The 17,246-nt window shown below is 39.9% G+C and overlaps 1 protein-coding gene across 22 annotated transcripts in view; it reads right to left on the bottom strand.

Annotated features, from left to right (window-relative positions):
* Window positions 1-17,246, bottom strand: part of CAST (calpastatin) — a 107,157-nt gene that overhangs the window by 57,440 nt on the left and 32,471 nt on the right. For 16 of the 22 annotated variants that reach the window (XM_030325349.1, XM_030325393.1, XM_030325426.1 and 13 more), the window contains one exon: window positions 16,642-16,713. In XM_030325349.1, coding sequence (XP_030181209.1) covers window positions 16,642-16,713 — 72 coding nt within the window. Of the gene's footprint in view, window positions 1-1,905; window positions 1,970-9,457; window positions 9,594-16,641; window positions 16,714-17,246 lie in introns of those variants that run through there. The other 6 variants (XM_032593786.1, XM_030325418.2, XM_030325409.1 and 3 more) reach the window with 6 other exon arrangements.

Raw genomic sequence — 17,246 nt, 5'->3', positions numbered from 1 at the left:
AAATAGAAGCCTGAGCACTTCTTGCTCTGGGAAGTGAAGAGCCTCATGAAGTTTTGGCCTCTGATGCAACATGTGGGTAGATCTCAAAATAAACAGCCAAACGTTGCCTGGCAGCCAGGACAATAGCCACAGCTGATCTGTGAGCTAAATCCACACCAGAGTTTATAGAAGTTTTGGCCACACCCTGGAAGCATCTGATTATAAGCATTGACACTGGATCACCCAAACACTCAAAAATAATCCACAAAAGTTGAACTCCTGGTCCAAAGCAACTTTCACTCTTTTTGCAAACTCCAACTTTCCCTTGTTTTTTGTTTTCTTTTTTTCTGGAGTGATAATTATTTTGTGGGCAAAGGAAATGGGCATGCCACACAGCCTAGTTTAGTCATCAAAGAGTAGAAAAGGCAGCATTTTTTCCTGAATTTGGGTTCAGATTGACTGCCCTTGACAAGCCGTGTGACCCTGAGCCTTAGCCTCCCTGGAACAGTTTCCTCATCAGTAAAATGTCAGGCTTGAATGTTCTATAGTTCAGCAACTCTGATATTCTAGCTACAATGATGTGAAACTTATTGAGTAATATACCCAATGACAGATGTGCAAATGGGAAATACTGGTGGTTAGCCCCTGGAGTCCCATAGACCTGGGGTCTAATTCCAGCTGTGTATATTCAAGCAAGCTGCTCAACTTTTAATTTGTTTAAATGGGTATAAAAACAGTGAGGATTAAATGATGGCATGTTTATAAAGTGCTTGGCTCAGTGCCTGGCACATAGTAAGGAATTTAAATCAGTGATTTTTAAAAATTTTATGAACACCAGCAGCCTCAAAAGTTTCTCTTTCTTCACTCTCACAATGGTAGAGCAGTTCTGTGGTGACCACTGCTTGGAGAAGTTACACACAAATGTTATTTGCCTTAGGATAAAAAGAGTAATATTATTTTACATTATTGTATTTTCTTTGGATTCAAATGTATAGCCTGTTTAGATCTAAGTTCCAATCAGTCAAGGAAGAGGAATCTTGGTAGCAGGAACACAGATTTGTACAAATCCTAAAAGATTATGAGCTCATTAATGCATATATGGTTAGTGAGGATATGATTTGTACAAAAAACAATTCTAAGCTCTGCTGAACAGCTGTCTCAGGGCCTTTTAGCCTGGCTTCCATCGGGCTTTCAAATTCATTCCTTAGGCATGGACCTAATGGAGAGTGAGAGAACTTGAGAACTTTTGTGAGTCCCTGTGTTACCAAGTACAAACCAAGTACAAAACTCAGTATCTACAAGGATGACAGACTCTAACAGAAAACGAGAGGAAGTTTGTGAAGAAATACTGAGACCAAACCACTCATGGGGGAACTGAAATACAGGCCTGTCACATGACCATCCAGCTTCCCAGTGAAGCATGTTCTTAATTAGAAGGCTTAAATAACAGGAGCATCTGAGAGGCTCAGTCAGTTAAGTGTGCACTTTGGCTCAGGTCATGATCTCATGGTTCTTGAGTTCAAACCCTGCTTCTGGCTCTCTGCTGTCAGTGAAGAGTCTGCCCCGATCGTCTGTCCACCTCTCTCTGCCATTCCCCACTCAGGTGCACTCACGCTCGCGCTCTCAAAAATAAATAAACATGTATTAAAAGGCTTAAATAGTAGGGATTATAACAAGGTTCCGTTGTCCAAGCTGATTTTCAAATAATCAAAATGAAAATGTGAAATGAAATCAAATGTCATTCTGGAAACCATACAAGCAAAACAATTTCACAGATGTCTGACAGCAACTTTAAACTTTTCAAATATTAAAGAGGTAGTGTTGTTTAGTGGTTAGGATAATAGGTCTGTAGCCAGACACCTGAGTATGAATTCTAGCTCTGCTACCAGTTGTGTGAAATGAGCAAATTCCTTAATTGCTCCTCACCTCAGTTTCCTTGTCTGTAAAATGGGAAAAATAACAACTGCATTTCACTGCATTTCATCCCACTTTCCCCTAAGGAAGAAAAAAAAAAAATCAATGGACAGAAGCCATGAATAAACACTTTTCCCAAGAAGACATCCAGATGGCTTGACAGACACATGAAAAAATGCTCAACATCACTCATCATCAGGGAAATACAAATCAAAACAACAATGAGACACCACCTCACACCTGTCAGAGTGGCTAAAATGAACAACTCAGGAAACGAGATGTTGGCAAGGATGTGGAGAAAGGGGAACCCTCTTCTACTGTTGGTGGGAACGCACACTGGTGCAGCCGCGCTGGAAAACAGTGTGGAGGTTCCTCAAAAAGTTAAAAATAGAACTACCCTATGACCCAGCAATTGCACTACTAGAAATTTATCCAAAGTATACAAAAATGCTGATTCAAAGAGGGCACATGTACCCCAATGTTTACAGCAGCACTTTCAACAGTAGCCAAATTATGGAAAGAGCCCAAATGTCCATCAACTGATGAATGAATAAAGAAGATGTGGTGTATATATATACAATGGGATATTACTCAGAAATGAAAAAGAATGAAATCTTGCTATTTGCAACAACGTGGATGGAACTAGAGAGTATTATGCTAAGCAAAGTAAGTCAGAGGAAGACAAATATCATATGATTTCACTCATATGTGGAATTTGAGAAACTCAACAGATTAACATAGGGGAAGGGATAGAAAAATAAGATAAAAACAGAGAGGGGGCAAACCATTAGAGACAACAAACTAAGGGTTGCTGGAGAGGGGTGGGGGTGATGGGAGTTAAGGAAGGCACTTTTCGGGATGAGCACTGGATGTCATGTGTAAAAGATGAATCACTGGGTTCTACTCCTGGAGACAAGACTACACTGTACATTAACTAACTTGAATTAAAAAAAAAAGTTCATAAAAAAATCAATGGAATAGAAGAATAGATTTTAAAGTAAGCTTCATTTGAAACTGATGTAAAAATACGAACACTGCAGCTTATCTAAGTAAAAAGTTCTATATTTCTTACATAAGGGACTTCTCAGTTATGTACTACTTAATCCTGTAATTTAATTTTCACCATTTTCAAAGATGGCTAATTTATCTCTACTGCCCATTAGAAAGTCTCAAGAAACTCTGTCAACAGAACCATTATTTGCTAATTCCAGTCAGTGTACAATACTCTTTCACACAAACAGGAAACCTCATCCATCAGAGAATTTCAACTGTATTAAGATATGGAGCATAACAATAAAGAACACAATATTGATTTCTAGTGCTTCTTTGTATTTAGATACACATTCCTCTCTGTTATTTAAACTGTTTTTTAGTAATCTTTGCAATCAATGTGGGGCATGAACTCATAACCCTGAAATCAAGAGTCACGTATTTTGCCCCACAAAATATGCAACTCTTAATTAAGAGGATTAAATGAAACCCTATGTAAATTAGCAAAGTAGTTGTTCAATAAATTAATCAATGGGTGGTTCCTTTCTCTTCCCCTTTATTTTTAAATATCTAGATCCTAGAAAGCTTCCCCAAACTACATACATGCTACTGGACCTAACCCCTCCCCCAGAGCATTCTAGAATTATTTTCAGATTATCAGCACTAGCTTGAATGTTCTTTGTTAAGCTTTTATTTCTTATTGACTGTCTCTCCATTTTGAATGGCAAACAAACTTTCAGTTCACCGGCTCATAGAAAACTGTAGAGAATGTAGTTATACATACACAGAGAAGATGTGCTTTACCACCAGTTCAACTGGAAATCACCTGGGGTATTTTGCAAATATTTTAGTTGCAAATAAGTACATCACTGTTCATCACATTCAACGTTTGGAAATATTTGAAGGGGTGTAAGAATACGATTGTCAGAAGGACTAGAGAAGGAAACAATTTTAATTTCTAAGACTTGGAATCCTGTCTCACCACAAGAACATTATTTGAGAATAATTCAGCACCAATCACTGCAATCATTGAAAGATTCTTGAGAGGAAGGGAAGGCTCAAACTGAATGGCCAAAAGAAGGTAATCTTTCCTTTTTGATCTATGAATATTGAGCACGAGGGTACATCATTTCTTAGTGATGTAGACACTTTTTGGCTAAAATCCCAAACAATGATTAATTACTCGATTGTTTAAAACTCAAGGTTAGAGTAAACTAGACTATGGAAAATAATTTAGTTTTATAATACTGCCAGGGAAAAAAGGATCAGTAATTCAAACCACTGAAACTTTATGCAAAATATACCAGAAGTCATAATTATTTAAACATTTTGTACCAGAAATGTGCATGTTTGTTGACAATCAATGTTATGTAAAACCACTGGGCAATATAACTGGCCAAGCTTTAACACCTTAGGTCACTGGTTCTTGGCCCAGGAAAGGTCACTCAAAGACAGTATGGACAGTGGGAGTCAATGAACACCCAGAAACTTATGAAAGGGAAAGGGCAGGAAGAAGAGGGAGTAGAGATTGTACACTGAAAAGCTGTGATTCAGGTGATTCTGAACCTTCTTGACATTGAAAATCACTGCTTTAGATAGCTTAAAACAAGATGGCTTGATAGTGGGTTAATGAAATAACCATTGTTTTCTACCATCTATTATCTATTGGCACTTTCTTCCTGGTGACAAACTTAGTCTCTTCATACTTTCATTAGGTTAAAAGGAAGGAATCAGACTACATAAGATACTAGGATAGTTTTACAGAATTGTTTTGCAAAAGTACTTTCCAGCCAGTTTTTAAAGGAAGATTTTTGGTGCTGATATTGCCAGCTCAGGTTAATGAAGAGCTTAGATGTTCCCTAAAAAGACAGCCTTGCCATACCTCAAGAATATTTGTCCTCTCCAATCTATGGTTTTAAAACCCAGGGACACTCGATACTTGTGATTATACCTCTAACACCTTTCTTATGCTCTAAGTCAAGAGTATGCGATAGACATCACTAATCCCAATACTGCTGTCATTTTAAAGGCAAATATTTTTGACCTATAGAGAAACTCCTAATGAAATACACATTCAGTATACAGCTCAGCTGTTAAGTATGTGTGTGTGTGCACACACACACATATATGTATACATGTAGATAATACAAGGATGCAATTTTCAAATAACTAATTGAATTTTCAGAAAATAATATTTGTCTTACTTTGTAGACTGGGGTCTAAAATTCAAAGGAAAATATGTGCCAGGTGTTGTGAATAAGTCTATCAGGTCAGCAGGAAGAGAGGGTAATGGGCTTTGTGACAAAGTAGAGCATGCATTCCCCATCTTTCAAACATTTGAAGGCTTTCAAACATTTAAAATACATTGTGCATGCCTAAAAAAATTAGTCTGAATATTGAAGGAAGAAGCCCTTTCTATTCCAAATTGATAGACATAATGGATACATTTTAACATAAATTAAATAAAGACAGGGATAAATAGATGGTGAATATAAAAAGAGAAGAACCCTGGAAGATTAAAATTCTGGCTTCTCATTTCAATTTGCTGCTGTAGACCAAGCTCTCTGATACATCTCTGTAAATACAATATTATGAAAAGATGGATGTGTCAAAGCACTCAAGGTATATATTTTAGCAGGAAAATATTTATATTCCAGGATTCTAATGATGACTAGCCATACTAATGGAGTTATATAAAAAGATTTACCATGTTGATATAAAGACAATTTTCTATTTTCATAAGGAGGATATATAAAAAGCACATAACTGAAATGTGTACAAATTGTCTGACTTTCTACTTTCTCTGCCCACCCTGTTAGTATAGATGATAAAGGAACACTACACAGTAGACTGAGCCCCTGGTTTCTCTGTGGGAACAGTTCTCTGCCCCTCTACTAACAACTCTGTTCAGAGCAACTCCAGAGGCTCCAAGATCTAACCTAGGTCTTTATACTTATGTCACTTGTGCAGAGGACCTCAACCCATTACAGAATCCAGAGTTTATGGAGTCCAAAGGGTACACTCGCATACTAAGCTGGCCTCCATCTCTTGGGGCAATTTTGAGTGAAATGGTCTAGGCCCTTGCTTGTGCATCACAAATGTTAACCAGTTCAGTTCAGAGCCTCAGTATGATTCAGAAGTTGGAGCTCTTATGGATAGCTAGAATTTCTAGTAAATTCACTGAGATTTTACTGTACTGCTAAGGCCAGAAGACAACTTATATAAAGGCTCTGTATAGTCCAACTTACTTCCTAGAATAGTGGTTATCAAACTTTACAGGTGTACAAATTTATCTAGAGAGCTCATTAAGCCATAGATTTCTCACTGATTCTGACTAGGTACATCTGAGATAGAGCCTGGGAAATTTCCATTTTTAACTAAGCATCCCAGGTGACTTTGATGCAAATGCTCTCCAGACTACAAAGCATGAAACACTGTCTTAGAGAATTCAAAGGGGGTGCAGCACATCCCAGACAAGGATTGGGAGACCCCTACTGCTATGAATTAGTCTGGAATTACCCTATTGCCCTGCATTCTCTGTCTGAAGACCAATAACCTTTTCTTTAAAGTGCTTTAACAAATATCTGCAATTAGATTTCATCTAATTACTTAGATGGCAGTTACATTCTTCATTCCTTAGGAATCCATCGGCAATAAATGTTTAAGGTATCATTACTACTTAGTGAAACTACTTACTTTTTCCCATATGTGAACTAATTGGTTGGTCTGGTTTAAATAAAAAACCCACAATCTATGCTCTTCTGTATACATATATATCTTTGTATCTTCTTTTACATTATAACTTGCAATACTCTCATCTGGAAGACTATATAAACCTGGAATATGTGTTTTTGCACCAACGTGTCTGACCTTGTAAGAGAAATCCTATAGTTTTTCTGATATATTGAATTAATAATCTGCATACTGGGAAAGTACAATGGTTGTCACCAACAACTGCATTGCATGTTTTCTATTTAAATAACTTTTTAACTTTTTTTTAATTTTTTATTTTTGAGAGATAGTGTGTGAGTGGGGGAGGGGCACAGAGAGAGGGAGACACAGAATCTGAAGCAGAACCCAGGCTCTGAGCCATCAGCACTGAGCCCAACACAGGGCTCGAACCCACGGAACCGTGAGATCATAACCTGAGTCGAAGTGGGATGCTTAACTGAGTCACCCAGGTGCCCCTATGTGAATAGCTTTTAACTTAAAAATGTCAGCTACCCAATGTTTCTCAACAGGGTACTATTGGCATTTGGGCTGACAATTCTATTTTGGGGGGGGGGGCTGACAATTCTTAAGTGAGCAGGACTGTCTTGCTCCCAGTGAATGCTAAAACGTCACCAAAAGCACTTTCACGCATTTTAAAATACCCTTTCATTGGTTGCTAACTCCCCTGGTTAAGAACAAATTAGACACCCTATTTTTATGGAAAGCTGTAATTGCTCAGTCTCATTATTTCCAATTTCTAACGGTACTTTGCAATATCTCATAGGACATACGGACTTCTGAGCTAGTCCATATACATGGACATTGGAGATCTGGACAGAGGCCATGCACAATCCTACTGTTCACAAGGTGATGTTGTTGGACTAGTGCTCTCCTGCTTATACTAGGGAATAATAAATTATTAGAAAGCGGCCATAATAGGTTTCAGAACAAGAACAGATCAGTAAATCTGTATAGGAACAGAATAGTAATAGTTACGGCTACATTTAGTGAAAATTACTATGTTCTAGACATGAGCTGAGCACCACATAATGTGATGATAATGTAGCAATGAGGTCGATCCTCATTTATTATGCCCATTTTACAGATTAAAAATGTAAGAGCCTGACCTCTTAACTACCATGCTTTATAGTTTCTCAGGACATATTTAACAGGTCTCTATAAAATATTTTCCAAAAAATGAGTTTCAGGCATGAAAAGTTATCACACAGTAAAGTCTCAATTGGTTACACTGTCTCATTTAGGTATATATTTTTTTTGTTCTTAGAATGCTAGCTCGTTCCTATATTGTGAGCCACTTAAAGACAGGATCCACCTTTCTGGACCCCCATAGCATCTACCACGGTTACTTCTACATAGTAAGTGCTCAATAAATATTTATTGAATTGAAAAATAAGATTGATTTTATCAAATAGAAAAGATCAACAGGAACCCTTCTTTGGCCAATTCAGAGAACAATCAAGGAACTAAATTAACCACTCATACTATAATCAACTCTTCTTGTGCACTAGGAATCTTTTTTTAAAGCATGTGAACTGAACCACAGCTAACATTTATGCTTAGATGTGCTGCTTCATAAACACTGCCAGTGTCGTTTGCAAAACTCACTTGTTTATAATAGACATCAAGGGTCCTTGCTACACTCGGATTCCCACTCCACCCTCATTGCTATTGGCCGCTTACCCTTTGCTCCATCAGTCAGCAGATGCAGCCTTTCCGACTTCAGCATGATTTTGCTAAATGTCACTACTTCATTTTAATTCTATACTGTCTCCCGGAACCCCAATTATCACTCCCTCCCCACCACATTCCCAGTAACAATCATCCTTTTAAATACTAAAAACTCAGTGTGCAAAAGTTGAAGTCAGTGCCCACAAACATCAGGAAGAGGCACTTGATATTTATTTACTAGAAAATAGTTTCCCCCTTTGGACAGCCGATGCCACTCCTTATTGACCTTCCCTGCAATGCAGAGGCTTTTGCTCCACAAAACATCTCAGCAGAAACTTTCCAGAGCTGCTGAGGGAGCATTCTGGTTCTTCTGCTGTATAGGTGGGCTCCTAGAAGACTAGTCAGAGAACCCAAGGTCTTGCCCCTTAAGCAAGTTTCCTAAACCCTCTGCCTCGTGTTCTCAAGCTGTAAAATAGGAATAAAGAATTAGCCTCTCCCCATTTCTAACTGAGGAACACTAGGACCCTAACAGTACATAAGAGATTGTTAAATCTCTGTGAAAACACCTAGCATTCTTGAAAGACAGACACAAAGTACCCCTCAGTGATGTTATCTGACCACAGTCTCAGGTTGTGTTCAAGGAAATAGAGAACTAAAACATGTTACAACACATGCCACACCACACCCAGAATGTATCAGGTACATGGAAAGGTTATACAGAGTGAGCTCATTCTCTAAAACGGAGGTCAGCACAGTAAGTGAGGGCAGGGCTGAGGGGGGAGGGGGGAGGGGGAGGGGGGACCTAACCATAGAAATAAAAATGCCAAACTAAATTAACATAGCTGCTGCTTTTCTTCTTTGCATTTTTTTTCCCCTGGGTCACACAAATCCCTGGTTTTGTAACCCAACCGCGCGTCCGGTCACCAGACACATTCCCGGCTGAAGAGACAGCAACGGTGTTACTTACAGGGAGGGAGGGGTGCCCAAATAACACAATTTAACTTAGAGCCCATGTGGAAAGAAACGCATCTTTAGGGTCAAAAGACGGTAGGAGCGCGGGTCCAAACCAGGGGAGCCAGCGGCAGGGTGCGAGTGTGGGGTCGCGCAGGGCCGGGCGCTCGCCTGGGAAGCAGACGCGCGGCCTTGGAGGCCAGCGGCCGAAATCAGTACTCACTCTGCGTCCGACCCCCCCGGGCCCAGAGACTTCAGCTGGGTTTTCAGGACGTTTGCATTCCAGGCTGGGCTCTGCCCCCGCGGTTTCTGCTGTGAGCCTCGGCCCACAGGCAGGCACGGGGTGGGGCGGGGCGAGGCGGGGCGAGGCGGGGCGGGCCCGGGACGCGACGCACGCTGCTCCCCGCCCTCCTCCCCCGGTGGCACCGCCCCGGAGCTCCGGGCAGCTCAGCGGAGGAACGCGCCCGCCCAGCCCACCTGTCGTGAGTAGGCATCCGGGAAGCCGGCTGCGTTAATAACGCCGAGGGTGATGCAGGCCACGCGCGGGGTGCACAGTCCCTGCTGATGGCAGAGATCTACCGCTCCCAGGCGTCACCCTGTGACTCCACCAAAATAAGCGAGCCAGCGAAGTGGGGTGCTCTCGCAAATACACGCTCCAAATATCTCTTTTTAAACTAGAAAGCAAATTACTGATGACCATCACCAGGGATTCGTAATACATTTCAAATAGTATAATGGATATTTTAAAAAGCAGTGTAACAGAATCAGAATTCTACTAAATTATCGTCCATTATTATACTTAAAAATATCAAAATAAGTAATAAGAAAAATGGATTTTAAGCCAATGAATAAAATAAGTCATGGGTCCGCATTACTATGAATGGAATGAATGAATGAATGGAAAGGAAATGCTCTTTATTATAAAAGAATGGCAAGTAATAAATACAGAACGAATGATGGTGTTAATAGAAGAGTTACGAAATTTTAAAAGAAATACGGAAAGCCAACTTTTCTCAAAGTCACAAATCAGTCACAATAAAGACTCTGGACACTGAACTTGGGGTGTGACTGGAGGAGGAGAGGGTGGCCAGTGGTTGGAGAACAGAAACCTCAGGCCTGGATACTGACAGCTGAGCAGTGACTCAACGGTGCAACCAGCCAAGGCAGAGGTGACTGCCAGCTGGCATGAAAAAGGCAGAGAGGTCATCTGCACAGCTTTATACCCACACCAAGAAGCCAGAGCAGGTGAGGTTCCTGACTTCCTCTGCAAGGTGTCCCTCACAGCCACCTTATTGATTTTCATTTTTCACTTACTTCTGTTAACTAAAGCTGGTGAAGTAAGCACCCTTCCAACTCTATTTTTTTTTAATTTTATTTATTTATTTTGAGAGAAAGAGAGAGAACAAGTGGGGGAGGAGCAGAGAGGGAGGGAGAGAGAGAATCCTGAGCAGGCAGGCTCTGCACTGTCATCACTAAAACTGACATGGGGCTAAGACTCACAAACCGTGAGATCATGACCTGAGCCAAAATCAAGAGTCAGTCACTTAAGCGACTGAGCCACCCAAGGTGCCCCCAACTCTAATATTTTATAATTCCCTCAACAGAAGACCCTGTCCTTAAAATTATTCCCAATGAAAATACAGCTTAAAAATTCCTTTTTTTTACTATTAGTAATTTCTTTCCTTTAAAAAATTTTTAAACAAAACCTCAGCTCATCTAGGTTTCACTAACATTCATTTCCTCCTATGACAAAAACAGCACAGGATGACTTATTTGGGCCACACCCCAAAAGGGATGCATCCTGGGTAACATAGCCCCAGGGTTAGCACATCTCCCTCAGCAGAAATGAGGGATCCTGTACGACTGAAGAGTGCAGATGAGTAATTACATGTTATGAGAAAAGTTTTTCAGAGAGTCTTATACTACAGTACATACAGAAAGAGGCTCCTTTTCTTAGAAATGAAGAGGGACATTATTTCCTGATGTGCTTTGGCTGCCTCAATCCCTGAGATTCATCCTTTCTCCCAGTGTGGTCCTCAGATCCTTTGCATCTGAAACATCTGGGGGTAAGTATTACCTAAATAAAATCCTGGGCCTCACTCTACCCCTTTGAATCAGAATTCTTGACTGGGAACCTGAGAATCTGTATTTAAACCAGATTCTCCAAGCAATGTTTATGTAATCTAAGGTACAGGCAGCCTAAACTACCCACAATCAGAACAATTCAGCGTCCTCGCTACTCAAAGTGTGGTTGCCAGACCAGCAGCAGCAGCACCTAGGAGCTTGTTAGAAAAACAGAATTTCAGCCTCACTGCAGAGTTCTTGAATCAGAATCTCATTTCAATAAAAAACCCACTGATTCAATATGAATTTACAATATGACAATTACTCCTCTGAATCTTGTTTTCCAAATGGTTACTTGTGCATTGCCTATAATATTTGTAATTGGCTATATTATATTTACTTAATATTTAAAAAAATAGATTTACTTTTTTAACCTTTAGCCTGTCTTAATCAAAACTATCCTTGGGATCATGAGTTTGAAGTGCTAGTTTATCTTGAAGCACATTAAAATACATGCATAACTATTAAAATAAACATGTTTGCCTACTTATTAACACACAGAGTCATCTCCCAAACTATATATGGTCCAAGGGTACTGTGGGGTGAGGCTGACACTGAATGCCAGAATTCACATAGTTTTTCCAGCCTCTCACTAATCTTATGGATGAGAAAATTAGCAGCTGAGAAGAGGGCTATTTAATGCCAACACAGCTATTTATGGCAAAACCAGAAGCAAAATCACAAAAGAATTCTTTGTGGGTGCTTATTCCTTCACAAATCTCTCCTGTAGCTGGAGGAAATGTTGTTTGTATCGTCATTTGACTGTTTGTTTTAGAGAGAGAGAGACAGAGAGCAGGGGAGAGGGGCAGAGTGAGAGAATATCCCAAGCAGGCTCCATGCACAGTTGTAGAGCTGGATGCAGGGCTCGATCCCACAACCTTGGGATTATGATGTGAGCCAAAAACAAGAGTCGGGTGCTGAACTGACTGAGCCACCCAGGAGCCCCCTTTTTGTTTTTTTTTTTTCTCCCTCTAATATAGCTGAGCAACATATCATGGTTCAGTTAGTTCTCCTGTTTTCCTTTCTGTACTAGATGTTTGTCAGTTGGCAGCTGGCCACACCTTTGAAAACCCTCACTATGTATTTATAAATTTCCCACCTACCTACTCAATATGCACCTTCCCAAAGCAGAATCCAGAGCACTCACATCTCCAGGGTCCCTTGTAGCAGAGTTGAGGCACATGACTTACGCTGGTCAATCACATATGCCATAAAAGAATGAGGCTGGAAGTGAACAATGTGAAGAGACCACTGCCTACCAAGAAATCTGTGTATGACAAGGCCTATTAGTCTTCAAGATTGGCAGTGGCAGAGTTTCTGGCATCTGGTCCTAAATGCAATAGGTGCTGAGCTGTGGTGGTAGCACAGGAAGCACCCAAGATGAGCCTGGGCATGGTTCTTGGCTGTGAAGATTTAGATTCCTTCTGCTGGAGTCCTTGGGATCTCTACGAGCTACCCGCCAATCCTTAAGAAATCCCTTTTTGGTTTGAAATAGAGTGGAGTCCAGTTGGAACTAATAACCTCAGCCAATATATCTTCTTAATAGCTGTAGTCTACTACAGACACATTCCTTTTTTTTTTTTTTATTTTTAATGTTTATTTATTTTTGAGAGAGAGACAGAGTGTGAGCAGGGGAGGGGCAGAGAGAGAAGGAGAGAGACACACACAGAATCCAAAGCAGGCTCCAGGCTCTGAGCTGTCAGCACAGAGCTGGATCGGGACTCAGACTCATGAACCACGAGATCATGACCTGAGTGGAAGTCAGACACTTAACCGACTGAGCCACCCAGGTGATCCTACTGCAGACACATTCCTAAAGCAAGTTTCTTCACCTGAACAAGGACATGGTTACTATCCATGCTGCCTGAGAACTCGTCCAGCAATAGCTGCATGACTGATTACAAATCACAACTATTTTCATACTGGCGTTACTAAGAGCCTAAATAATTTCTGCAACTTCATTAGTCCTCATGATTAATTTACCAAAAATCGAATTTTAAGTGCTAAACTTCTTACAATAATTATTTGGAGTTAGAAAGGTCTATGTCATTTAACTGCTTTGGACCTTCCAAGCCCAGAACTGCATGGCAGTGATATTATTTGTGTACATAATTACTCATTTTGTAAGAACCCTCGTAAAATAGTTCTGCAATACATGGTATCCATTCTAGATCACACAGCTTATGATTAGTTTCAGATTAAATATTTAACTTTTAAGATGGGCTATAAAGTTTTCTTTATAATGGTGAAATTATCACTTATTTTAACTTTCAAGTTCAGTATATCAAGAATCAAGAAAACCAAAACTAATTCTCCCTGCCAATTATATCTACTATTTTGTCATTTCATCTGTCAGGGTAATACTATGTTGCCTGTGTGTGTTATTATAATTAATTTATAATAAAAGGCTTCAAGTGATCACAAATGCTATTATGCCAGCTTTTCTAAATGATACATGGGAATGACCTTTTTTAAAAAAAAGTGATGATGCGGCTGAGTTAAAGCCCTTTCAATTGGGCATCAAAGCAGAAGTGATTAGGGGCGCCTGGGTGGCGCAGTCGGTTAAACGTCCGACTTCAGCCAGGTCACGATCTCGCGGTCCGTGAGTTCGAGCCCCGCGTCAGGCTCTGGGCTGATGGCTCGGAGCCTAGAGCCTGTTTCTGATTCTGTGTCTCCCTCTCTCTCTGCCCCTCCCCCGTTCATGCTCTCTCTCTGTCCCAAAAATAAAAAATAAAAAACGTTGAAAAAAATTAAAAAAAAAAAAAAAAAAGCAGAAGTGATTTATATATATATATATATATATATATAAAATCTTCCAATAATCTATAAATGTTAAAGATATGAGAAAGAAAGGAGTGAAGAATATAACTCTGGGGAAAACTAATATTCAGGAAACTGATGAAGCAAAGCAAGTCAGGAAAGTGCAACAGGAGAGAGGACAAAGAGGACAATGTCTTAGAAGCTAAGGAAAGAATGTCAAGTTTGACATTAAATAAACACTAAATATGTGGCTAAAATGCCTCCACCTCCCAGCTACACTCCCTCCCTCAACTTTCTGAGACACAGCAGGGTTTGGGGCAGATGCCAAAATTCTTTACAGAATTCTGAATGAGTGACTAGGTGTGCATTTCCACAATCTACTAAACACCTCCCCACCAAGAGTTTAGATAATCCCAAATTTTAGAAACCATCTCCACTTGATCCACCAAATCTCATAGGGGTGGGGTTTTCTACCAAGGCTTCTCATGTGTGGAGGCATAATTTAAGCAGAAGTTAAATAAAGGTTGCAATTCTATAAAAGACAGGACATATATGGCAAATCTTATATATACATATATACATATAAATATCTATCTATATATATATAATATATATATATATTATATATATTTAAGTGTTTGTTTATTTTGAGAGAGTGAGAGCAAGCAGGGGAGGGGCAGAGACCGAGGGAGAGAGAATCCCAAACAGAGAGAGAGGGACAATCTGCACACTCACAACTCACAGCCAAACAAGGTGGTTGATCTCACCGAGGGTGAGATCATGACTTGAGCCAAAATCGAGAGTCAGACGCTTAACGTACCAAGCTTCCCAGGTGCCAGTGGCACATCTTTTTTAGTTTTAGACATTCAAACAAGAGTGTGAGGCTAACAGGAGTAGTCACAGCTGACATACATTTTCCCCAGTACCTACAAAATGCCAGGCTGAGGGCTATGTATTTTAAATATTTTATTACATTGAAGCCTCTTGGCAGATCTGTCCAAAGAAGTCCTATCCCCATTTTTACATGAAGAAACTGAAGCTCACTGGAAATAAGTAAACTTGCTAAGAGTAAGTGGTAAAGAGGCAACTTGGGTTTGTTTTGCTGTGCAGAAGTCCTCTTACCCATAGTTAGCACTGAGGCTGTGCTCCTGAATCTGTTCAACTCTGTGGCCAGCTTCTTCTCATTTCTCAGCTGGATTTTGTTTTGGACACCTTTTAAGGGCCTGGAGAGCAGCTGGGGCTCCAAAAAGCATTTAAAACATTAACTCTTAACCAAGCCAAGTAACCTATATGAGAAAGTATGCAGACCTCCATAGAAAAGAGACTAGTTTTAAAGGAAAAATGCTTATTTAAAATAGTTGTGTAGGGGCACCTGGGTGGCTCAGGAGGTTGAGTGTCTGACTCTTGATTTAGGCTTTAGGTCATGATCCCATGGTCATGGGATGGAGCCCTGTGTCAGGCTCCATCCTGAGCATGCAGCCTGCTTGGGTTTCTCCCTCTCCCTCTCCCACTGCCCCTCCCTCTCAAAATAAATATATAAACATTTAAAAATAAATGAATAGTGGCGGCTGGGTGGCTCAGTTGGTTAAGCGTCCAACTTCGGCCTAGGTCATGATCTCGCAGTTTGTGGGTTCAAGCCCTGCCATCGGGCTCTGTGCTGACAGTTCAGAGCCTGGAGCCTGCTTCTGATTCTGTGTCCCCTCTCTGTCTCTCAAAAATAAACATTCAAAATAATTTTTTAAAAAAATAAGTAGTTGTATAGATAGCCCTGAAATAATGTTTTTGATGATCTCAGACATACTGGAAGATCACAAGTTGAAATGGGCTGAACAAAACTATTTAAATGTTGAAAACTACTAACTAAAATTGTAGTTTTTTGTCTTGAAATGTGTTGTTTCAGGGATTTTTATAAGTTGCAAAGCTCTCAAGTGCTATATTACCAAAGAATGCTCCATTAGAGCTTCTGACGTCCAGCGGTGTCAAGGACCTTGTCTGAACAGGAAGCCTGGGTTTGAACCCTTGTTCTATCCTACTGGCTTTGCAATCTTATCAAGGATGCTTAACCTCTCTGGGCCTGACTCCCTCAGGTATAAAGGAATAATAATTACAACATTAATAAGAGAATACATGAGGTATTTACACAGAGCATTTAGCAGAGAGCCTAGTGTGGCTAATGTTCATCAAGAGAATCTGAATTATTTTCTGAAGAAGTGAAAGTGCTATATTTATACTTACATTATGTGTAAAAGTCCAATATTATCTATAGATATTATGATAAGAATATTTACTGAACACTTATTATATGCCAAGAAAAACTGTAGAATCAATGATTTTCCTGGTTTTAAATTGTACAAACCATTATTAAGAAATTACATTCTCCTCCCCACCCCCAGCATAGAAACGATACTTTGTTCAAAACTTACCATGATATACAAGTACTATTTGCCTTCTCTACAGACTCCACCCACTAATGATAGACCTGTTGTAGAGCAGGAGTCTTTTCATGCTCAGGAAATGACTGACCTTGGTGGCCGGGGCTGTTCCACCAGCATGGGTTCTGGAAGGCTGACTGCTCCCAAGGCTTGTTGTTTTTTTCTTAAAAATAAGAAAGTATATATTTTAGTTTCACTGGGGTAAACCATCCTAACAATGTAGACAAGTTAAATTTTCATATCGATACAAATATCTTCTTAAGCAAACTTCAGACTAATATACTAAGCACACAAAAATTAAACATGTTTAAGGTTTTTAAATTGTTCATCTTTGTCTGAAGACTATATAAACACTGAAAAGGAAGAGGAAGCTGAATAAATCCCAATTATTCAATGGTCAATGATTCTGGAGAACTACAAAGATCCTCATGGGAAGTTGCCATTTCCACCACGAAGCACTTCTGGAAACAACATCACTCGCTGTGGAGTGGGTGGCTTTCTCTCTTACAGCACTATAGACAGTGCATGCTAGCACAACCTCCACAGAGGGTGATTTAGCAATAAGTCGCAAAGACAGAATTCTACTTCTAAAAGTTTATCTTAGGGAAGTAAGAAGAGAAAGCAAAAGCCTTTTTTTCTTCAAAGATATTCACAGTATTGTTAGATCAAAAAGCTGAAAGCAATATAGGTAATAAT

The sequence above is a fragment of the Lynx canadensis genome, chromosome A1, assembly GCF_007474595.2.
Source record: "Lynx canadensis isolate LIC74 chromosome A1, mLynCan4.pri.v2, whole genome shotgun sequence".
NCBI lineage: Eukaryota > Metazoa > Chordata > Mammalia > Carnivora > Felidae > Lynx > Lynx canadensis.
This window is presented reverse-complemented; position numbering and strand designations above follow the sequence as displayed.